Source organism: Sturnira hondurensis, unplaced genomic scaffold (genome assembly GCF_014824575.4).
Source record: "Sturnira hondurensis isolate 20B ecotype Veracruz unplaced genomic scaffold, ASM1482457v3 Scaffold0004136, whole genome shotgun sequence".
NCBI lineage: Eukaryota > Metazoa > Chordata > Mammalia > Chiroptera > Phyllostomidae > Sturnira > Sturnira hondurensis.
In genome coordinates, this window is record NW_028076767.1 from 6,357,198 (window position 1) to 6,382,971 (window position 25,774).

General features: G+C 41.6%; 1 protein-coding gene across 5 annotated transcripts in view; it reads right to left on the reverse strand.

The window, feature by feature from the left end:
- SPATS2L (spermatogenesis associated serine rich 2 like) overlaps nt 1-25,774 on the reverse strand; it is a 164,498-nt gene that overhangs the window by 80,342 nt on the left and 58,382 nt on the right. For 4 of the 5 annotated variants that reach the window (XM_037043680.1, XM_037043677.1, XM_037043679.1 and 1 more), the window contains one exon: nt 4,421-4,481. In XM_037043680.1, coding sequence (XP_036899575.1) covers nt 4,421-4,459 — 39 coding nt within the window. In that variant the 5' untranslated portion in view covers nt 4,460-4,481. Of the gene's footprint in view, nt 1-4,420; nt 4,482-15,058; nt 15,308-25,774 lie in introns of those variants that run through there. The other variant, XM_037043675.1, reaches the window with a different exon arrangement.

The following is a 25,774-nucleotide window of genomic DNA, read 5'->3' on the forward strand; positions in this document are numbered from 1 at the left end:
GATTTTTGGCAGAACCACCTAAGTAACCTTAGCTTCTGTTTCTAGAAGAAATTTAAAGCAATTTAAAACTTGCTTTATTTATTAGCAAAGAGAGGACTAAAATGAGGTGACATTTTCATTAACCTATTATTTCAGTTTTGAAGAAGGCTTGAGATCTTGCAAAATATCCTAAACAGGAAATGCAGTCTCTAAAGAACTTAACTATTCAAGCAGGCATGTTCATTCATCCTTTATCCATTCACTTATCTGATTCTAACTGGGGGCCACCTAGGTGAAAGGCCCAGTCCCTGTCCCCAAGGAGCACACAGTCTTGCCTGAGAAGACAGACGACTGACAATCACAGTGCAAGGAGTCAGGGCTGCATGCAGAATGCAGAAAACTCCACTGAAACCAAAAGGAGCTAGAAGAAGTACAGTAATTCAGGAGGGGCAGAAGGAAGGAGAAAGGAGCACACGAAAGGTTCATAACAGGGAGGTGGGGGAGGGTTGAGTCTGTGAGGAGGACACCCACAGAGAGAAAACTGCCTTTGCAAAGTACTGGAGGCAGAAACGTTCAAGGTCAGGGAGGCGGCTGCAGGCAGGTGTGTGGAGCAGTGGCAACAGATGAAGGTGTAAACGCAGACGGGGGTCAGGTCACACTGGAGATGGATCACACGTGTCACATTAAGGAGACTGCACTTTGACTCCAACGGTATTTCCAATTTAAATCCCTACGGTTATAATCCAATAATATGTAGATATTTGAAAATAAAGCAGTCACAGTGTCAACTGTAAATTTCAGTTATGTTGGATATTAAACCTTAAGTTATTAGTCCCTCCTTTGAATTAAAAGCTGCCTGAGGGCAGAAATTATTTCCCCATCAAAGCACCCACTCCTTTGCAATCCACCCAACAGTGGACCCACTAGAGATAACTGCTGAGCTTATTTTGTGGCGAGGCTTTTATCGAGTGCTTAATTTCCCATAGCGCTTGACGAGGTATTGTAGAACACTGCACAGATCTGTTCTCAGACATCTAGAAGCTTGTAATTTATAATTTAAGACACAACAGTTGTTATTATTCTTAATTTTCAGAATGAAAATGTCATTGCTCTATGTGACAGATTGAGAAATAAACTAATCATAAAAAGGCCATAAAAGCTAATAACTAAAAGAAATAAATGTACTGAAATAAATCAATGTAAAACTATAAATGATCAGAATTTTCAGTTGTCTATTATGATTTATTTATTGAGTGAGAAATCTATTAACCTTTTGACATAGGAAGATGGAATTTACTAATTGAGTTAGAGGTGCTCTACTTCCATTGTCATGTGGACTGATAATATTTACAACTTAAATAGCACTCTCTTTCAAAATAATGCCAACATCTTGATAAGTTACTGACGTGGGATAGCAAAAAGACCCCCTACTGTTAGTCTTCATATGTGTATGTGCCATTGACCATGACAGGCAGGTAATGTGGTACCTAAAGCCAACGCATGGGTGTTCACCCTGACCCTCTGTGGCACGTGCTGACACATCAGCCACCTTCCTCCTGCTGGCCTGATGCCACCTTGGTTTTGAACAAGACACTCTGTCTTTGACTGCTGAAACTACCATATTGGCCTGTCTGACAGTTATAATGTGCAGAGAATAAATTTCTAAGACTCTGATGGTTCAAAGGGCTTTTCCTCCCCACAGTCCAACTTTAGAAGCTGTTCAATCCCTCCATCAATCGCCATCTGGGAAGGGGCCCATCTCTGGTCAGCAGTGTGGTGCTGGGCCCAGTTTCTCAAACTGGGGAAAATATCATCTCCCCCAAGAATATGACTGTAAATCTGGGAGAATATGAAGCCATGATATAAAAGGGGTGTATCTTTCCGCCATTGCGTGCTCAATGGTCAATAAGTACAAACAGTTTGGTATTAAAATAATATATGGAATACAATGAATAAAAATGTGCATCCATTTTTTAAAAGATGGTATTTATTTATTTTCAGAGGGAGGGGAAGGGAGGGAGAAAGAGAGGGAGAGAAATATCAATTGCACGAGATATACTGATTGGTTGCCTCTTGCTGCAACCCAGGCATGTGCCCTGACTTGGAACAGAACTGGTGACTTTTTGGTTCGCAGGCCAGTGCTCAATTCACTGAGTCACACCAGCCAGGGCAAAAAATGTGCACCAATTTTTAAGGTAACAAATAAAACTCCAAAAAAGGTGCATGTTTGTGGAAGTTGGTTTTATCATGTCCGCAGAGATTTGGGGTGACAAGTTTGTTCTGACTTTGACTTTTACCTCAAGCCTCTGTGCCTGTACCAAACAGGAAAGCTATTTAACATGAAGATTCAAAAAACATGTAGCATAGTGGCTGACAGAGCCAGGGTGTCTTTAAAGAAAAAAATCACTCCAAGTCATGCACCTACTTTAACCTTTCAACAGCCCCTTCTGCCCTTTGAATAAAGCCCTTCATGGCTCTGTCTTAGGTTCTAAACCTTTCAGGGCATGGAACCCCTTCGGCACTCTGGTGAAGTCTATGGGATCCTTTTAAGAATAATGTCTTAAAATTTGTGAAATAAAATACATCTGATTACAAAGGAAACAGCCCCTATTGAAATAAAGTTGAAATATTAATGAAAAAACAAATTTATCCTTTAGTAATATATGTGCTTCTCTATCGATATCAAATAACAACACAGTGCAGGCTCTATAAATACAGTAATTTTGGAGTGGTGATGAGCAAACAACATTCAGGAGATCTGCTACAAATGAAATTGGGCATGAAGAAACCAGCGATTTTCAATCGTGAGAGCCACAGGTACTCCTGCCACTACTACTGCGGGTGTTTTCTCGTTTGCCTACATTCATGATGGAAGGAAATGCTAAATTTCACGTAGGTATTAGTGAAGATGAAAACGTATTTTTCCCACCCAAGTTCACGGAACCCTGAATTCTACCCATGGATCCATCAGAGGTCCAGGAACACAGGTGAGGTGCCCATACTCTGCCAACACTGGCTGCTGCCTCACTCTCTGGCCTCACCTCATGTTACCATCCCTTCTGCCTCCCATACTGTGGCCACACCATTCACTTGCTCGACACACACATTCAGTGCAGTGCACCTGGGCCATCTGCTTTTGCTTTTCTATCTTTTTCTGCTTTTGCTTTTCTATCTTTTTCCAGATAGAAAAAGCATGCTCTGCCCTCAGATCTTTGCTTTTGTTTTATCTCAGCTCAAAGACCACCTTCTCCAAGAGGGCTGTTCTGACCAGCCCCATATAAACTGGCCTCCGGCCCCTGCCACCCTACTTTCCTCATGGTAGTTATCACTCTCTGAAACGACTGTGTTCATCTGAATGTAACTGTGTTTATCCTCCTTTTCCCTCCCCAAAAAGTGAGCTCCAGGGAGCAGGGACCTCATCTTCATGTTTAGGGCCATATCCCCAGCATCTGAAACAGCGTTTGGCACAAAGAAGGGGTCTGATACGTTTGCTACATGTAAAAAAGCAACAACAACAGAATTCCACAAATGCCACTTCTCTCATTGTTCACTATTTTAGGTGCAATGGGGCTGCAAAGGGATGAAAGATAAGCCCTGCCCTTCAGCAGTTACAGACTGGTGGAGGTGCAAAGTCGCCATGTGGAAGGTGGACAGAGTTCCAATCCAGGCCGTCCCTCTCTGCTGGACGACCAAGGGCAAATCTCTTCTAGGGTGTCAGTACCCTGGTTCCAGATGAATGGGTTGAGGAGATCTACCTCCCTGGTCTCATATGGACTATAGTTCACGATCATTTAGAGCTAACAGTGCAAGACAGTGGATGTAGCAAGTGCCTGTGACCCTAAGTGGAGGACAGACAGTTCACAGAGGAGGACAAGACTTGGAAGGGCTCTGAATTGTAGTCAACCTCCAGCAAATGAGAAGGGGGATTTTCAGAGTCATGAACTCTCAGTGGTGAAAGAAACTTTAAAGGCTACACAGCATGACCCCTGGGTGAGGCTTTGGATATCTCTGTATGAGACCATTTTGGAAGATGTAACATAATACTCCAGCTCTTAGGTGCAGCCAGCAGGAAGGCTAAGAGTATGGACTGTGGACCAGCACTGCCTGGGTTCAAATCCCAGGTCTGTTGCTTACTACTTCTTATGTGAATTCAGACAAATTACCTCTCTGTGTCTCAGCCCCTCCTCTGTAAAACGAGAGTTAACAACAGTATTAACTTTATGGGGTCATAGTCAAGCTCAGATAAGAAGTGAATTAATATGCTTAATATACATTCAGTAAATACTACTTATGGTTCTGTTGAATGACTTCCTACTGTGTCAAACTTACTATATATCCCTCCCAAACCATTTTCTGCTTTTCTGTTGAAATTTAAACTTATTGGGCTGGAGACATTATCCAGTTTGGAGTTCCTGCAAGCCTTCAGACAACTTTCTCTTACCTTCTCCTTGATGTTCACATGAGTATTGAGCTCAGCCATCTTGTTTCTACTGGAATAGGCCCTATAAAGAAGGGAAAAAAAGATTAACTTAAAAGTTTTAAAACTGATTTCCCAATGTGCTATTTTCATGCTCTCTTCCAACACAGAGAAATTCTAAACAATTTCATTCAGACATAATCATAAATAGCATTTTGGAATGTAAAAATACTTTCAAGCTAAGCACTTGCCTTATATATGTTCTAAAAGCATGTTACAATAACTCCGTAAGACAATGTAAAATATTTTATTCATACCGTATTGACATGAAAAATGACAAAGACGGGTGTGCACACCCAAACTGTGTTTCTCCTTATTATGTAAAAGAAGGGCGGTCGAGGCCGTGAGAGGAGGAAAAGCGTACCCGTGTTAACTAAGCATTGCCATTACAACCCTTACTCTCCCAGAGCTTTTATCAGCCTCTCGGTAGTGTGACAAACACTTCCTGAGTCTTTCCTGCATGCACTGAAGCACATCATGCACTTGAGGAAGAAACAGGAGAAATGATTCCAGATTTAAATGTAAGAAACACTGCATAGAGTAGTGTTAAAACTTGCTTTTTCACCTGGAAACATATCACAAACATCCATACCTTCACCGTATTTTTAATGACCATGAATTTGTAATCTTGTGTTTCAAATGGACACTTACAACTGCCCATAAGCCTTCTATTTCCCTAAATTCTTCAGGTTTTCTGCCTTTGATGGCCAAGCTTCTTGGTGAAGTAGCCCATTCTGAAATGTATATTCTTAACATCAAGCTGTGGTGTTTTCCTTTTCATCTGTTCAACATATTTCACCATTATTAGGGAGCTATAGCTTAAGTTTTTAATAGTTTCAATCTATTTTTGAAATAGAGTATAAATGATTTAAAATGAGTGAACATATTGGTTCAGATTAGCAGCTAGACAGGCCAAGACACCAGTATACTAACTATTTGCATGTTTCATGCATTTTGTCAATCAAGAACCACTGAAACACTTTCCTATATTCTTTCTGACTTTTGTTACAAAGAGCGTATCTGCAGCGGACACATTTTTCAGGGTAACTTGCAAAAATTCTCAGATTTCTCCCCATCATTTTTTCTTAAACTCAGATCTTAAATAAACTATAAATTCAGATCCATTGCCTTTGGTTGATTTAAGGATGAAAGCTTGGCAATAGGTACTCTTAACTCTAGTTCCACTCAAACAGGAACCCACATAGGTAGATTATTATATACTATCAAACGTTAGGGACAGTGAGATTTTATTTTTATAATTTTCCAAACGATGGTGCCACGGAAAGACACATGCCTGTGGGCACAGGAGCGGGAGAAACCCTGCTCACTCCATCCCGTTGCGGCAGCTCCTTCCCAGGGACCCTGCTAAGAGTGCCCATCCCATTAAACGCCCCCTCCCATTTAAATGAATCCGGAATGATGAATTTTACATATGCTGATTTGACATATGGGAGAGAGTAAATAATACTAGCTGGCAAGTGGTATCTGAATTTCATTCCCGTTTACTCCTGCCCCTGAGAGTTACTCGTAGAATTAGACAACAGGATTATTTTCTGATTGTGTGTCCCTGTGAACAGAGATCACGTGTGAGGTCTGAGGACAAATAACCAGGTGTGGCTGTTTATCAGCCATGCAGGAGGAGTGAAACCTTAATCAGCCATCACAATGCCTGCAAGATGGTCTATAATCACGCTACTGGGAGACCTTTGGATGGCAGATCTCCTTATTCACACACAAGTTTTGGCAATGTGCACACACTTTATATATTTGGGGGAGTTTTCTGTGTTCTAGTGTACATATCAGTAGGTGAGAGAATCCAGATGGGGGAGGCAGCGAGCGAAGGACAGAGAGATAGGGGTTACACCTATGGAACTACAAAGGATAGGAGGTGACAGCTGGATTTGGCACTACTTGTTGGGACGGATCTGTTAGACTAGATTAGCTAAATCTTCTGGACACCTCTAATCTCGCCATTGTGGAGATCTGTGAAATCTGAGAGAAAAGGTTTATTGTTTTTGTTTTGCTTTGATGTCTAGGATCTGGGTATGCAGCATGTTATAAAGCTAGTATATTCTAATCTGCAGAGGTATGAGGGAGGAATTCCACTGAGAACAAAAAATTTCCGAGATGGCAGCATTGAATGGTAAGCTATAATCATAGGATGAAAAAATGAATGCATGTGTATAGTATTCACAGGGCAATACACACACACACATCCATACCTGAGGTCTGTCCAGAAGGTATCCAGCCATGTAATACGAAAAACAGAGACATTTATTGAAGAAAACACAAGATACAAGAAACATTGTACGAAGGACAATGATGCCTCAGTCCTCTCCAAAGTTATGGCTTTCTTGAGGAAACCTGGTTCACTGGTAGCAGTTTGAATCAAGTCATTAGCAACTGCAGTGTGATGTTCCTTCTGCTCTACAGCATAAGCTGCAGAATGAATTTTGGAAGGACATGTTTCATGCCAAGATCCTGCATCAAAATCCTGACACAGTAGCTTTTGGAATCCCCAGATCAGCTTCTAGTTCTCACAGTGTGAGTTGACAATCTTTGCTCATTGCAACCCACACACATTCAACACTCTCAGGTGTTCTGCTTGTTGCAGGCCTTCCAGAACGTGGATCACTTTCAACAGATTCTTGACCATCTTTGAAGTGTTTGTGCCACACTTTTATGTGGCACAAATGCCGCACTCCCCAATGCCACACTCATTGCGTCATCCTCGAAAGCTTTCTGAATCATCTGGATAGTTACCGCAGAGGAATGTTCAAGCTTAACACAAAACTTGATACAGATTCATTGCTCTGCTCACTCAGTCACTTTGAATGCCATGGCCACACAGTACACGTGCTCACTCAATGGTATCTACCATCCACATTGACTAGTACAGTGAAGTTGTCCTTGTTCACACATGTTCATTCCAGTCCACTCTCCTTGGCTGCCAGGTTACATTGGTGTTGTGCAAACCATTCTTGTTATATTAACAATGGCTGGATTGTTTCTGGACAGACCACACACGTGCGTGCACACAGACACACATTTCCTTAGCAATTCCCTTTCTCTTTAGTCTCAAAGTCTGATTCAAGGAAAGCCCTTTTTTGTTTTGGTGGTGATACCAGTAAGATTAATTACAACATTACTTTTTGTGTGGAAGAAAAATGTTGGCTATGAGGGTAGAATGAGGCTATTACAGTTTTCTTGGATGGGAAGCTAAGATAAAAAATAATTATAGGGAGTTGTTCTCTGCTCATTTGACTCTCTTAAATTTTCTTCTCCTATGTGGAGGACTGCTTCTGCAATCACCACCAGGTAATCGGTCCGCCAATTACCTTGTGGTCTGCCAGCCTCTACCTTCCAGGTGAACTCCAATGTTCTCTATGCATCAAGGCTTTCTACTGGCTGGCGGACCACAGAAGGATTGGAAAATGAGCTCCAGCTATGGAAACTAGATGAAGGATTTTAATGTAAACAGAACATAAATTGGGTGTGCCTTAAAGAATTAAGAATTTAAGTGACTAGATAGTCAAATTGGGTTCTATTGATAAGGACAAGTGCTAGGGAAATGATGGAACAAGAGAGGATGATTTCAGTGGTCCTTGCTGAATGTCCAAAGCCCAGAATTGGCACTACCCCTCCAGAATATTCAAAAGTACACCTCACACCGACATAGCGTTGTGTGCTCTGGATGTTCCCTGAGCCTCTGCCCTATGACAATGAAACTGTGCTGTGCTCCTGTCCTTTTGGGACTCTGTTGTCTGCTATGTACTATATAAGGACTCAACTCAATTTGAATCTTAACTGTTCATTTAGACGGTTAGGATCTTTGCCTCCAGGAAACATATTGTCACTCCTTCTTAACTGACAGGACCACAGTTCAGCCACTTGAAACCCCAGCCCTCAGAGTCACAGACCCCTGGCTTAACCTGGGAAGCCTGTAGTGCTGTGACTGAGTGACAGGTGTCTGGGGCCGCAGACCTCCTATTTCCCTCACATCATGCTTGGTTACCATGTGTGACAGGGTGTCACTCCTGAATGTGACTGACGCCCATATCCTAACAGAGCTCAATCACAAGAGCTTTAGATCCACAGAAAGGTATTAAAACTTCCTACTTCTTAGGAAAGAACTTGGTTTCTAATTCCTATTATCACTCAAGACTGTTCTTTGAACAAATCAGTTGCTGAGGCCTGACTATTTAAATCTATAGTACATGTTCCAGGCATATAAAAAATAAATATAAAATTAAGATAACCATAAATATAAGTCCTGATACTGATGGAACATTTCCATAGCTTAGGTATTATTTGAAATATTTTTCCTCTAAATTTACTTTAGTTTTCACTAATAACATTACAAACATATATAGCTGGCATCTAAATTATGTATATCCTAGAGAAAAAGAAAGATCAAGAAATTGTAGACTGAAATTTTATTTATGAAATAACCAATTAATCTTACTTCTTTCTATATATATATATTTCAGAGTCAAAACCTTATTACAAAAAATATGAATCCCAAAGAAAAGAATTTCACCATTTATCACCAATATATCAAGCTATACACTTCTCCAGTGGAAAGTTAATAAACCACAAATATGGCTACCACCAATCACTTCTTGCACAAAGTTATGCAAACTGAATTACTCATTATGCAAAAATATTACTTAATATGCATTAATGCCAGTCGGAAAATTTATTAGTCTATGACAAAGACAAATATTCTTTATGAAAAATAAAACTAAATGGTACAAATTCTGGCAAATATGCTTCAGCATTTCTAATTAATACAGTACAGTGAAGTTTAATAATATATGACCATGTAATTAACAGTTTAATATATATATTTATATTTCTCATGCAATCATTTAAATATAAAAAATTAAAACAATGTATTAAAATGGCAAATTGCATTCTGACTTCCCTATTACTACTTTCCCTAATGGTTTGATGTATAGATAGTAATAAAGTTTCACTTTTGTTTCCCCAGAACCTACTCCTGCTTTTGGATTCACTTTCTTGTTCTCAGGTATTACGTCACTTTCCTTGAGTTGGATTACAGAACCAGAAGAAATAATACACAAGTAAACTTAAAAAAATGATTTAAAATAATAACTGGCACATTTATGGAGGAGCATTGGTAATGTGCCAGGCACTCTGCTAAGTGCTTGACACCCTTTTTCATTTAACCCTCATACCCCAGGTAAAACAGAAATCATGATCGCCCCCATTTCCTGTACGTGGAAGCTGAGGCACAGAGAGTGGACCACTGACTCAGGGGCCCTCAGTCAGAGGCAGGGCCAGGACCCCACCCCAGGCAGACTGATTTGGGAGCCCCAGGTAGCACCTCAGAACCATCATAAACACGTCATGGCCTCACTGTAGTAAGAACGCTGCAAGGAGAATTCAACTGACCCCAGGTCCCCTGCCTTCTCAGGCCGGGCAGGCATGTAACATGAAGGCCTTGCACACATACACAGGGCACGCAAACAGCAGAGCAAACCACTGACCTCATACAAGAATGGTAAAGAACAAAGTGGCTATAAAGAAATGACTGTTTTCCTACGGCTTCCTCTCTCAGGTAAGAGTGCAAAACACTGCATTTAGTGGGCCCTCGGCCAACAAATTGTTTCCTTGGTTCCACAGTGCTGCCCTGGAGCTCCATGACAGTCCGGGGTCTAACGTTTAACTGCTTCTTCTTCCTAAATGAAAGTAATTACCTTGTCTATGTATCTGACTTTGGCACAGCCCAGACAGCGCTGTGACCCACGGGTCCTAAGGCGTTGTCTCAGGGCTGACTCAGAGAGGAGGAATCAAGAAGTCAACCTGGGGCTGTGACTGGAAAAGAAGCAAAAGGCCTCTCAGTCACGACAGGGTCTAGCAGTCTCCCCAGGGGCTGATTCCCAACCTAGACTAAAGAGACATCTGCATTTTCACACATCTCACGTCATGCTATTATCTCTAGAAGATGGTACAATATCACAAATTAACTCATTTCATTCTCTATGCCATCAATTTCTTCGCAGAGAGCAGTGCTCTGCCAGAGTGGGAGGCAGGAGGTGAGTGTTGGTGGAGCTGAGGCTGCGCATCTGCCTGAGTGGGGAACCATTAGTCCGGAAGGGCATTTGAGTAGAGGTTCTAGATTGTCACAGTGCAGCATGAAGGCCTCCCCAGGTCTCCAGAAGTAGAACAAAAGGTCGGAGTTGTAGGGGCAGAGAAATAATTTTACTTCTCCCCTTCCGTGTTCTTAGCTGAGACCCCTGTAATGAGACAGTTAACAAGAAAAAAAACCCAAACAACTTTATCAACATGTATACCTTATGTATACATGGGAGATATTCCAGAAAAACAAGGAACTCCTGAGATGGCTCAAAAGTCAGGATTAAATACCATATCAATAGGGAAAGAGGGTGGAGTGTCAGTCCCTTAAGGGAGAGTACACAATTTTTTGGAAACATGAATGTGTCCTTAGGAGAATAGATGGGAGGTATGAGGTTCGTGTCTGGTTGTGGCATCAACTTCTATCTCCTTTCCTGTGACAAGAGTCAGTCCTCCTCGGTTGGTGAAACTCCGGAGAGGGGATTTATGACAATTAAGTTCCTTTTGGAGAATCTGACTTTAGGACAGTCAGGGAGTTCAGGGAAAGCTCCCCTCAGCGTTTTCTGTTTCTCAAATGCCTTCTGCTCACAATAATCCATATGTCGAAACAGCATATCTGGGGTAGCACATCCTGACCTCTTACACTCCTGTTGCAGAGTGGCATGTTCTCTGCCCTCCGGAGTACAAGCCCACTGTGCTCCTCTTCAGCTCCCAGGTACTGCAAGTCTGTAAGGGGCCTGGGAGTGATGCTTAGCCCCTAGGGTAGCACGAGAAAGCTGAAAAGTCAACTAAAAAAAAAAAAGGAGTGGGTGTTGTCTCCAATGTACTAGGCTACTTCCCCCTGTGGATGAAGAAGGGGCCACACACTGAACCTGACAGGCTCAGGGGAGGTCTGCATGGCGGGCCTTACAAACTCAGACAGAGGCAGGAAGTAACCCTGTAGGATGGTCTGAACACACAAATTCCTAACTAAAAGCAAGACGTGTTGGGTAGTCACGTCCTAGGCCTGCAGCTTCCTTGACAAAGGTCAGTTTTTACATTAAGTGAGCCTGTCTATTGTCTTTTTGCATCTAAGATAACATCACCTCTGGAATGGCAAAGTAATCTCCTCTTCCAGACCCCTCAGGGCACACCCACTACATCCAGGGCCTGGGACCTCAGCTAAGTGCTGTAAATGTTAATTGTTAACTATTCTGTACCCACCAATGTAAACGAAGTATGTGTCTCTCTATTTGGCTCTTTCATCCAATCTCAGAGACTTCCCTGTTTGCTTTCTCCCACCTCCCTACTCTACCACATCATGCGACCCTTTCACGTCTCCTCCTTTGGTTCCAATGTGTAGAGCAAGCTGTAAGATGGCCATTCTCTGGAGCATTACCTCAGCCCCTTGAGATTTTGCCTCCTGGCAACTGTAAGTCAGTTTGGCTCAGATACACTCACGCCAAGTCTCTTCAGGTCTGTCGGTTTTTTATGCTGACATCCGTAAAATCACCTTTAAACTAGTCAAGGACTAAGTGTTCAGTCACCTAGAACAATCATGCCAGCTGAACAGAGAGTGCTCTTCTATAACATTGGGACTTTGTTTGAATGTAACATTATGTAGGTTTTCCGTTATTTAACTTTTCCATTGCCTCCCTCCCTCCTGTACCCCCTTCCCCTTCCCTCAGTTCCTTTGCCATCATTCCTTATCTGGTCTCGTCACTACTGAGGTCTCTTATATTCCAAGCACTTCAGCTCCTTCTCCTGTGCTTGAACTCCCCCAGTTTAATAAAAGTTCCCGAGCATGCCTTGTTCCTCAGAGGGAAGTTGCTTCAGTTATTAAGAATGAGGACACACAAACAATGAAACACGGAATGATGACTGAAATATGATTTTCATATAGAGATATTTACCTAGGCTTTTTTGTTTAGTTTGAAGGGGAAAAAAGCCTCAAGGCTGCTTATTTATTCAAAGACACTTCAATGTACTAAGCCCTCTGTTAGAACAACTTCACTGGGAAGCATTTGAAGGGCAAATGTCAGACAAAAATTTCACATTTAAAAGCCCTGGCTCTGCCTCTTTAGAAAAGCAGGGTTAGCCTTTGGTTTAGAAATGTCACTGCTACCGAGTCCTTTGTCGTGGGAAGAAAGAAAATTGAATGTTTTATTTAAACAGGTCATTAACAGTCAATACTTATTTGAAAAGGCCTGCTTCCGGAGGCAGATAAAAGCTCCCAATCACTAAGAATATCACTTGAGCACATCTAGGGCAAGATGCGCTGATGCGAGTTTCAGACCTTTGTGAGAGCAAGTCTTCGGTCAACATACCCGAGTGCGTGTTGGAGGCAGAGCCATCGGAACGGCACGCCCTTGTGCATGCCGCACACACAGCGAGGCGAGAGCAGCACAAAGCACACTGGATGGCAGGCCTGCTTTGAATTTTCCATTTTAGCGCTGGCAAGTGCGTGTGAATGAAGATTAACCATTTTTGCATAAAGTGCCAAACCACCTCCCCATGGCAGCAGAATGCAAATGGGAGCAAAAGAGCAAAGGACGGCTAGAATAAATGCAGTGGATCTCAGGCACTGCAAACAGCAGGGGAGGACGCATGCAGGCTCTATTAGCATTCATCTATGGCATGGTTTTTCTATTTAATTTGAAATTATTTCATTTCATAGGTCTTTGACGGGTTGAGAATATAAATAAATGCCTTTGTTTCCCCCCAAGTGACCCAATGCTGGCTCCTGGGAAGCTCTGCTTCTGGTGGCTAGGCTTTCAAGCAAACATGTGTTTCCATAGAGATGTGGGTGACCCGGGCCTATGCAAGTTCTCTCTTGTACCAGCAATTTAATTATGGTCAGTTCTTTCGAGACGCTGTGATGTCAACTCACATCTTTAAAACATGCCCATCCTCAGAGATTTCTCGGGTAAAGAAAAGGAGAAGTGGCCAATGTTATGAGATTCAGGAGAATAAATCCCACCCTCTCCAAGCATACCATAATGGGCTCTCTCCCAGCAGATCCCATTGCCTGCTGAGGAAATCCCAAATCCCTGAGGGGTTCGGAGAAAAGACCAAGCACAGTTCTCCTTCACACTCCAGAGCACAAGCACCTCACCACAAACTCTCCAAATGTTGAGAAGGAAATATGCGTTCCCCTTTCTTCTCTCCCTTCCCCCAGCTCTCCAACTAGCTATGGGCAATTCCTACAGGAAGGGCGGTGCTTTTTTCCTATTATCTGACATAAATTTACTAAACGCTACAATGTGCCAGGCTCTATGGGGAATCCTGACAACGTTCACAAATGAACACTTTTTGAACTGTACACCCAGCACTACTCTAAGCACTTTCCACATACTAACTCATTTAATTCTCCTAATAACCCCATGAAATATGTTATCTCAGAGAGCTAAGTACTTACTCAAGTCATACAGCTAGTAAGACACTGAGCTGAGAACTGGACTGGACCCCCCCGGCTCTAGAGCTCTTGCCCCCAAAAGGAGCCTATACCGTTGGATGGAGACAGATGTGTACATAAACACACAAAAAAGACTCAGGAAATCAGAGCTGGAATTGACCTAGCTCAGGGTTCTGGCCACAGGAACACTGGGGCTGTGACCTCCCCAGTTTGTAGGTCTCATCATCATAGAGACCAGGTACAACCGAGGGTCAGAGGTAGTTTCACAGGTAGGGGGTGGGGGAGGTGGGTAGAGGCTGCATGATTTTGAAAACTTTTTCCAGCATCTTTTAAGGCAAAACACTGCATATTCATCTCCAAAAGAAACATGCACTATGGTTCTGCAATGAATCTCTAGACTGGCAAAGAGAAATCCTGAGAAAATCTGGCAAACAAGAGCTACGCATTCAGAGCCAACTCTGAGCGCTCATTTGTCATGGGATAAACACGTGGCGGAGGAAGCCATCATCTCTGCAGAGCATATTCTGGCTTCAAAACCCTCTGCTCCAACAAACTCACAACGTTCCTAGTTCATTAAGCCGGAACTCTCTTAGTAAACATTTAATGATGTTCTCAAAGTAGCAGAGAAAGTCAGGTTCTTCCTACTTCCTTGAAATGTCACTGGCACAGGCTGAATACAAACAGTATATGATGTACTAATTCACATGATGAAAGAAATACTAGGGAGCGAGGCAGAGCCTTGGCATCCAGCAGCAGAGAACTCCCTGGCAGCCAGCGCCACCCCCCACCCTCCGTATGCCTCTTCCCCAACCTATTACTGTGCCTTCTAAGGTTTTCCAACAGAATCATCCTCAACTCATTTTTTAAAGGTTTCCTGGTGTTCCAAATTAGGAATTCCAGTGCATGGCCTGACTATTGGCTTTCTCAGTAGGCAAATGAGCCCTGTCCCTCAAGTGGCCCCATTTATTAACTTGCTTTTACTGTGACCAATAAGTCACCTCAAAAGTGACACAGACAGAGCCAGCACCTGGGTAGGTGGCAGGATGCTGGGTGTGGCAGAGAAACCAGCTGGCAGCCTTAGGCACCTGAAGCTTAGAGAGACTCACCTTCAGGGAAACTGCTTGCTCCCTTTTTGTAAAACTGCCCAGTGCTCTTGTCTCCAAGCCCGTTGGTGAATGCCCAGTTCTTCACTCTTCTTATCTCGGGAAGGCCAGACCTTTAAGACTGAACTGGCAACCTGTACACTGCTCCAGAGGCTGAGATGGTGCAGGCTGGGGCTGTAGTCACCGTTTCAAAGGTCAGTTTCTGAATATGGTCTTGGCTAAGGGCTTCTAATCTTCCGGTGACACTGGTGCACGCAAACCAATCATCTAGCAAACATTCTGAGCACTGCACCCTGAGGCTCCTCCCTCTTTTAAAATGTGTTCCTGGTCCTGGAAGTATCTGCTGGCCAATGTTGCACTTAAGGAATAATGTACTACCATGTCTGGGGGGTACAGACATTTTGTTAGGGGTCATGCTCTCACCCAAAGGAAAGAAGTTCTCATGGTGAATGTTCAGTCTCTACTAGTGAACAGCTAGTGTGAGGAGCATGGGGGAGGGGTAACTATTGGGGGTCAGAATGGAGAAGTCTTTCTTACCTGTTGGGGCTGCTTCACTTTCAGGCCAGTTTAGTCCTATACTTGTCACCTGGTTTCTGGTTTGAAGTTTTAAAAGCTGACATGTCAGTTCAACATGTTCTTAGGTGGTATTTCTCTGTAGGGTTAGGCCTCTCGTGGTCCCCATCTCGCTAACCACTCACAGGCAAAGCCAGACAGGAAGTCCCTGTAGCGTCTGCTTTAATTAAGGTGCCTTTGTCAACAACTGTAGTATCTTGGGCCCTTAAATGATGGCAAAGAGGAATCACTGCCTATTTTCTGCTATTTAGATTCGTCCTTATCTTATATGATAGAGAAAAATAAGTAATTACAGCTTGCCAAATCTGAATCCCAAACTTGGCCTCTGACTAGTTTTGGGATTTGAGCAAGTTACTCAACCCCTCCATGCCTTAATTTCCTCATCAGTAACATTAGAATTATAATAGTTAACTATCTCATAGGGTGGTAATGAGGATAAAATGAGCTCACATTTGTAAAGTGATGAAAACAGTGCTTGACACACTGCAAGTGCTATGAATAAATATATGTAAGTGCTCCTCAGATTCCTCCCTAGCCTACGTGGTTGCTTCCCCCATTCTGCTCATTTTGCACGTGAGAAACAAAGCCTTGAGGGGTTATGGTCATGCATCCAGGCAGTGGTGGAGGTGGCCCTTGAAACACAACCTCCTGACCACAAACTACGCTCAGCGGGCTATCCTCTTCCCTCCTCACGGCTGGCCGAGGCCTGACTGCGGCACTGTTAGGAGGGATACAAACTCTTAGGGCTCCATGCTCACAGGGCTGTTTGTTTTCCATACTCTTACAGCTGGGGCACAAGCAAAAGTAAATGCAAAACTATAGTACCTCTTCCCTGTAGAAGGGCTCTAAAACCCATGCCAGGTCACGGGTTCCTGCCTCGTGGCTACCAGATGTCATCAGCGCCCTCCCTACCAACCAAATTCATAGCTAAGGTACTTGTCTTTTGAGGACAGTAAGCAATTACAACATGGAAAGAGCACAGTTCAAATAAAATCTTAGAGCTACTAAGAGAACAACGTAAAAATTACTAAATCTCTTTTCACACATTCTGATTTCAGGTAATTGTATCAAGATGGGTAAAAGAGAGACTGAGTATGATTTTAATGTCCTTGAGTTTATTCTAATGCAGTCACAGATAATAAAAACTCATCTTGACCATTTTATGACATGTTCAAAATTCTAGAGGTCATATTTATTAGTCTAGTGAATTTTATTTCAATTTATAACTATAATAAAAAACAATAATCTGTCACCTGAAATATGATGCTTTAGGAAAATAAATACCTTAAAAAGGCTTCAAACATATAAGACATTAATAGATTTAGTGAATTACAAAAACAATTTCTTTCTTTTAAAAAGCCTATCTCTGATAAATTCCACTTCTCCTTTCACTTTTGCAAAGTACCTAGTAGAATGTCTTCGACAATGAACTGTTCAGTAAAGACCTGTGGAAAAAGAGGAGTAAGTGTCCTCTCACGTCTCCAGTTTTCAACACCTAGGATTGGGTTATCATTTTAAATACTACTATTAAAACCAGCATTGTGAAATGCTGTGTTCTAGCCACATCTCTTTACACGCCCTTCGATCCACTCCCCACCCTCCTCCTCCACCTTGCCAGCTCCGTGATGCTTTAGGAGTCCAGGGCGTGGAGACCTTAGAGTCCAGGTCTAACCACGAGTCCCCAAGCCCTCCTCCTCTCCCTGCACTGGACCCCATGTACCCGTATCTTTAACCTGGTATGTTTCTCAACATCTTCTACTTATTTTATTTCTTCTTATTGCAGAGCGTCATATTGGGAATAATAGCCTATGCTCTGTTCAAAACAGAAAGACTAAAATTTTACTTTGTTATACATTATGAAAAAACAAAAAAATAACTGGTTTCCAACCCAACAGTAAATATATTTAACCACTAAGCTCAACTTTGTATATACCCTTGTAACTGCACCAATAGATACGGGTCTTGTTTGCTGTTGATAACACATGCGTGCTGTGGGTTCTTTAGTCAACCTTCGCACGGCCTGGTCGCTCACCCCTGTAGTTTCCAGCACGAAAGGCCCAGGAGCAGACACCTTGGCCTCTCTAACCTGAGCTCCAACCTGCCATAGGGCTCAACTCACACTGGGGAAGGTTTGGAAAGTATCCAGTGCTTGTGGTGGTCTATAAGCTTTAGCAATATGCAGTTCAATCTTTTCCAACTCATTTTTCTAAAACCGAATACATCGAAACTATTTTTGTACAGTAGTTCAAATATTGTATAGACCTCTCAAATAGATCTAACACCATAGTTATTTCCCTTTGGAAGACTTTCTGTTAGTCATCCAATCTCCCTTAAAGCAATTTTGAGGTATAAATGTATCAGGTTTTGACCACTCGTTTGATGTGAGAGATCCATCTCTCACAGCCTTGATTCCATTTATACCCATTTTTGGCAGATTGACAGAGGCAAGCCAGCAGCATTGCCTGATTTTTTTCACTAATGCTAAACATTTCCTCATCCAGCTGCAGAATGTGTCTTTGAGTTAGTGTGCTGCCTACAGGCTGGATTCTGCATGTGGAAGGGCATCGTTTTTCACAATTTACTTTAAAATAATATTTAAAAAAATTCAGTTAGAGTTGACATGCAATATTATGTTAGTTTCAGGTGTACAACATAGTGTTTAGACATTTACATAACTTAAGTAGTGATCCTCCTGATAAGTCTAGTACCTGACATCACGTGTGGTGATTACAGTAGCATTGACTGAATTTCCTGGGCTCCTCATCATTGTTTTTTTACATCCTCATCATTGTTTTTTTAACTAGCAATTTGTACTTCTAATCCCTCTTTTTTTTTAACCCAGCCATCCAACCGCTCTCCCATCCGGGAACCATCAAAATGGTCTCCGTATCCATGAGCTTGTTTCCATCTTGTTTGTCCATTCTTTTTTTTTTTTTGGTATCCACATATAAGTGAAATTATATGGTATTGGTCTTTCTCTGGCTTATTTCACTCAGCAGAATACCCTCTAGGTCCATCCATGTTGTCCCAAATGGTAGGATTTCATTCTTTTTCATGGCTGAGTAACATTCCATTGTATATATGCCTATTCTTGATGGTGTAGATTATGGGCATGTAGATTGTTTCGTCAGAGCCAGTGACAAAATCTTAAACAAATCATTATGAAATGATTACAACCATGTCTACAAAAGGAGCTTCTAGAGAGGTGGGACGGCTTTGGTTTAGGTGGGTTTAATCACGGTGCGGTTCTGAGAGGAGGTGCTTGTTTCCACTGCCTGGAGGCAGTGCTGGCAACGATGCGAAGGCAGTTCAGGTAAGAGGAAGGGCAAACCCGAAACCTCTCTGGCAGGAACAAACAAGTCACGTGTGAGACCAGAAAGAAAACCTACTTGCATTGTGCACAAGTAGGTCCATAAATACTATTGGGAGTCCACTATGCATCTTGGCTACATGAGGTGGCTTAGCTAACTGTAATGCAGTATAATTTTAAGATTGGTGGGAGATAAGATTAGCAGGCAGTAAGCAATTAGATGACATCAGAAGATAGTACGTAAAAAAGTGTCGTGTGGTGTTGTTTCAATTATATGCTTGTCCTGTTTGTAATGAAGCAAAGAGATAACAGCTTTGTTTCATTTTCCTTTTAGCAAATGGGAGAGTTCTTCTCACCTCTTCCTACCCAAATTCTTTGTCTCACTCCACTGTCATCGTTGCTTATAAGGTTCTGAAACTAGACCTTATTTTCTCTGTTATTCTTGAAATGCTGTATCTTTTAACCATTTCAACTTGATGCAACTTGATTCTTTGTCCTTTTAGTTTTGCAAAAACACCCTACCACCTGACTACCACTAAAGGCTCCAAAACAAATAAAACTACGCAGCTGAGTTTCGCTTGGCTCTAGGAAAGCAACTCGCATGTTACAGTAAAGATTTCATTTGGTTTTATTTTTACCCGGCGTTACATCTGGGGCACTTGAAATTACAAAACTCAGTCTTGAAATAGACATAACCAGAAACTGAAAAGACACTCTTGTTATTTTACTAAATGCTTAAAAAATGAGGAAGTATTAGTGAGGGAAAATGTCTTTGAAAAAATAATCTACTTTAAAAAAGTCTATTTCTGAATGACTATTAGCCAGACTTGGTTTCATTTCTCATTTCAAGCCTTCAAATAATATGACTAGACAAAATGAGATCGTTCTAGATATCTCAGGGAAAATATAGGGCAAGAACTGAGGAAAGCCTACAAAGACTACAAAATGGTCACAATTTTAGTTTAGCTTTTCAAAAATACTGAAGCTTTGCTACACGGTGAGGGGAAATTTTAGCTACGACAAAATATTCTCCTTCTCCAAACCTCTGAATAATCAGCCTCTTGCTTTACAAAAACTCGCATGTCTGATTACAATGCCATCACTTCAGCTAGAGCTATCATATATTGAGCATATTCATTCATTCATTCATTCATTCATTCATTCCGTGTTAATTTAACAAAGTGTACAGAGCATCTCCACTGTCCTAAGTTTGGGAGATACAAGAGTAAACATAACAAAATCCCCCTCAGCATCCAGATAAAATACTGGATGATTTTATCTCTGTCTGTTTCACTGAGTCCTCACCATGCTCCTTGCAAGGTAGACATTCCTATCTCTGTTTTATAGATGGTCCCAGAGCCACTCAATAGCAAGGTGGGGGCTCAGACCTCTGAACTGACTCCCATGCTTGTACTTATTCCAGTAGTCTGCTGCCATTGCTCTGGTTCAATGCAAATAAAGGGAATCGTGTAAAAAATATTTAGTGGGTTCATTCCCACTGAGAAATCTTAGCATTCACAAGAATTAGAAATGTAAAGATGGCTTGGCAAAGAGCCACAAGGAACAGGAAAATTATCAATGGGAAGAAGAATAGTGTTATGTGAGTGTTTTAAATTTTCCTCTCCACTTCTCAGTGAGGACAGTCACCAGGGAACACACTTTCCCAGACCATTTTCCATATTCTTGCTCATTCTTTCTTTTATCTGCTATCTCATGTTCCCTTCCCTTTCTTCCTGTTACCTCTGATGCCTTTAAAATGCGGGAGCTGTCTTAGGAGGTAGTGAGTCTCCTATCACAGAATTTGTTCAAGCAGAGGCTGGATGGCCACTTACTGGGATGCTGGAGAGGGCACTCACTTACAGTTCATGCAGATGGGGGACTTCTGAGTCCCTCACAACTCCAGGATTTCAAACGGGAAGACAATGTAGTCTATAGTTTTTCCTCAGTACTTAAGCTTCCCACGAAGCATCTAGAGTGCTCTCATTCTGGCTTAGTCATCATGTATTGTCTGAAAGTTTGAAATGGAAACTGAAACCAAGCTGGGTCGAGCTGGTACTTGGCATACTCCCAGAAGTATTTCCTCTGAACTTTTTGTGACGAGGAATCTGAGATTGTTGTGGAAAAGCCTGCCGGCAGGCAGGGCTAAGATGGCCTCCTACTAGATGGCTTTGTTGTGGCTTATCATTTCAGGCAAAAATCTAACAAAACTGTTGCCAGGAAGGCACAAACTAACATCTTTTAACTTAGAATTTGGTTGACTTGGTTCATAACTCCATCTAATGCCCACGGAAAGCATCTCCAGGTCTCACCCACAGTCCTGCAGGCTGGAGCAGCTTCAACACAACTCAACATCCACCCCTCATTACTTGTTGTTGCAGACCACTCTGCCTGGTTTTAGGAATTATATCTCAACCCCTTGTGGCTAAGGGCGAGGGACGACCTTTGGGTTTACAAGCTGCAGGAGACAAAGCTTGTCTCTGGTAGCAAATGCTGCCTCAGTTTCCTCTCCCTGCCCCCAAAGCTTGGTCAGAAGTCAATGACGGGTAAGACCCCTCACAGCAGGGGCAACCTCGACCACCAGGGAGGCCAGACTCGATCACCTGGGAGGCCTTCATGGAAGGACCCGGGGGGGGGAGGGGCTGCAACAAAGAGGGAGCAATGGACTCTTGACCCCTGGCTGTGTGACACAGCCCAAGTCCCCACGTTCTCTGGGTGAAGCACTTCCTGGCTTTAATCCCCTTAAGCCTGAATACCTGTTGGGGAGAGGTGCAGCTCCTTGCCTTGCCAGAGAGTGTCCTGGGGAACAATCTGGCATCACAAAGACTTCCTGATAAACCTGTGAAATCTGCTCTGCTAAGAGTGCTTTCAGTCATATGTTAAGGGTTTGAGCAGGAAACTCTAAAACTGTTCCTGACAGACTCTGACTCATACTATGCCCTCAGATTTCTTTGGAATGTTATCTACTGTTTGATCCTTGTCACCCTGTATTCCTGTGTATTACAACCCAATAAAAGCCCTGGAGGAGAGGGCTCAAGGCCTTTGTCTCCCCTGAGAAACTGGCCACTGCCCACGGTCTTTGTCCTCTGGGAAAATGGCCATTCTCCTCCCTAAGCATACCACATCATGTCTCAATCATATTTACTCTTATCTGTGGCACTTGGGGGACTTGCAAGGAAAGTCGCCCCTACAACTTGTTTCACAGACAGAGTCTAGTAATTTGCCACTCTTTGGAAGTTACAAAAGGACTCAGAGGTCTTTCATCTTCCTAACCTATAAGTGAATCTCCTTTGCAACATCACTGAGTGGCCGTGGTTCAAACAAATACCATGATAGAGACTCAATGCCTCCACATGTGGCATGTGCCTCCTCATGCTTCTTCTCATGAGAGTAAATTCTTCGATAAAATGGAGTCAACTGCCTGCCTGTAACTTCCCATGCACTGTTCCTATAGTTCTGCCTCAGACACCCCATGAACCTGACCACTCTTGCAAAACAGATTTGTCCTAACCACACTTTCTTTATTCTAGCACAGAATCATTCACCAAAATACGTTATGTTAGAGTGGGAAATGACTCATAGATACACAAATTATTTTGTGGATAAGATATTTTGTATTGTCAGACCTTTAGAACTTTTTTTTGAGAGTTCATTGATTCCTCATGTGACAGTACTGAGTCTTTTCATCCTATCTATGTCTACATATATGTATATAGTGTATTCTGTAATATATAGCTTTATTCTTTTCTTAATGCAGTCTAAGAATGCATTTTGTTGATGAGATTACATTATACATTGGTCATAATGAACCCATATTAAATAAAACCCTCAAGACTTCCTCATTTGATTTATTAGTAAGTCCCACTTCCCAATCTTCACTTTTACAGTTGATTTTTTTGGAACTTAAGTACATGAGTTTATATCTGGTTCAAATTAATTTGGCCAATTTTCCAGGCTATTAGAATTCTCTTAATATCAAATCTATAACTTTTCACTTTAGCTGTACATTTCACTTTGGTCATTCACAAATTGATATAATTTATGCCATTAAGTGAACAATCTGGGCTTGAAAATCAGCTCTGCCACTTAAAAACTATGTGACCTTGAAGAAATTACTTAAATTCTCTGTGATGTAGTTTACTCATTTATAAAGTGGAGATAAAAGTGTCAACTGCACAGAATTGCCATGAGAATTAAATACATATGGAGTAAAAGAACAGTGTTGGACACATAAGAACTCAACACAGGTCTGTTATTTCTACTGTTTTCATCAAATTCATAATCTTTTGAGTCATTGATAAAGACATATCTGGGATAAAACATGAGTAGAAGTCTACAGACCACACCCTGTGATCTCGTGGACCCATTTTTTAGTCCTCTGTTTGGGTTTGGTTATGCAAACCTAGTTGGGAATCCACTTAACTCTTCTGTTATTCAGTTGCTATTTCTCCACTAAATCTGCAATGAAATCTTGAGATATTGTGAAAACTGCTGTGATGAAATTCATACACATCGTCTCTACCACATTTTCTTCATCTTGTATTCCAGTTACTCTACTGAACAGGAAAATCACTTAGTCCTGCTTGACTTCTTGGTGCCTCATGATTATCACTTTTCCCCTGTAAGTGTCCTCAAAGTTTCAGAATAAATTCTAGAATGTTACTGGGATTTTACGTTTTTTCTTTTTTGTCAGTCTCCAGGTTTGGGGGGATTTCTCCATTTACTGAAATCCCCAGAGGGCTGACTGAAGTGGGACAGTTTCAGGTGTGAGGGTCTCAGGCCTGCAGATACAAGCTGGGCCAGGAGACCCCGACCCACGACAGAGGGCTAAGGATCTAGGGTTCTGCCTCCATGGGCCTCCATTCCCTCACAGTCACACTGTCTTCCACCCTTCCCATAAGGGAAATCATGACGCTTGATTACAAGGCAAGAATAAGAAGAGATGAATAGACCTGTGTTTTTATCACCAGAGGTCCTATCCCTTTCTTGTTTTTTATTTTCTACAAAAGTAAAATAAAACCCTACAGAAAAAGTGACAAAAATAGTATTTCAGTCTTTACAAAAATTATAATTATGTCATTATCAAAAATGGGACAAATACACTGGACTTCACAAGCTTTCCAGTTTTCTATGTCTGGCATATTCACTCACTTAGAATTTCATTTTCTGTAGGACTGTTCCTTGCCAGCTTTAAGTCTCTTTTTGGTGTTTTTAGCATTTTTCACATACTTCAGCTCACTCTGGACTCTAGGCTTTATGACATGTAATGGAAGTATCTCTTTCTTTGGTGTCTGTCCTTGGTTATGTACCCCTCCTTGCATTCTTCTTTAAATGATCTTTTATATTTTCAGTTAATATGAACATGCCCTTTGTAGCCAGAGCCCTCTGTCTTCCTCATTTTTTAGAGCTTTCAAACCTCTTACTCTAATCATTCAAAATATTGGGGGCTGCTGGACTTGGTATGTGTGTATGTGATTTATTGCGTATATCAGCTTTGTGCTGAGTACTGTCCTATTTGCTGGGATAAAAAGATAAACATGATCGATGCAGCCCTGACTCCTAGAAGCTTCAAGTTTCACTACAAATAGAGATGAGTACAAAGGCAATTACGATCCAATAAGGATATCAGATTCGAGAAGGGAGGTTTGAGGAGAGCCCATAGAAAGGACCCTAATCTGAACTAAAGGGCTGGGTTTCTCATTTCTTTAGACATCTTCTTTTAGAGTCTCATACTGTACAATCACATCTACTTCTCTGAGTAAAGACTATAACACATGTCTGGCTATATCCATCATCTGCTCCTTGATTATCCCAAAAGCTAAAGAGACATGGCCTCACAATCTTCCACGTGCTTGACACATAGCAGACAGTAAAAATATTTATTGAATAAATGGATAAATGTTCCTTCCACTTTAGTTTCACTTGCCAATCTCTTTTTGGTTAAAATTAGGTCCAAAATAACATTTCCCTTCATTTTCTTTGCCTTCTTAAGAGATGAAAATGTCAGTGAGGTGAACTGGTATCTGAGACGCTCTTTTCATTTAAACATGAATAACAAACTTCTAGCAGATGCCCGGGTAGCATAAGTCTCTCACCACTCCTACTAATTACCTCGTGTCACTGCGGTATGCTGTATCAGAGGTAAGTCACATCAATGCTGGGTATGCTGGGAGGTCTAAGTTCGTTCACTCACTCCAAACTATTTATTGAGTGCCTACTATGTGCAAGGAACTCTTCTGGGCACTATATCTTTTTCTTCCTCCTTCTAACCTCACCAAGTGTGTGTCTTCTCTTGGGTTTTGGATACCAAGCTTCTGCCTCTCCTGGAATGACTAGATTCCTGTTCCAGGGGAACAACTCATTGTCCTTCTGTTTCTTCTCTGTCAAAAATTCTGCCTTTTTTAAAACTGTAGATTAGTTAAAATAGGGTTTCTCAATCTTTTGGCACTAAAAGTTTTCTTGTTTTCCTGTTTTTTTTTTTGAAATTATCAAATTAAATATCGTAATTTTAAAAATCAGAGCTTTGAGACAAAATGCTACATTGTTTATAAACTACATCCTTTACCACTCACCATTAAGAATCATCGATTTTAATGATGGAAATCATTAACATTTTTAAGGAACATAGCCAAGTTTATAATATTATTCAGTTGATTATCAGCATGAACAGTTGATCAACTGAACAGGCTCTGAAATTTAATTTATATACCCATATAACCCAATGCAGAATAAAAACTGAAATTCATTTTTAATACTAAGACATGTAAATATAAGCATTCCTTTCTTAATTTCTTTAGTCTACTTTTCACAAAATAATTTAAGTAATCTATAATCAAATG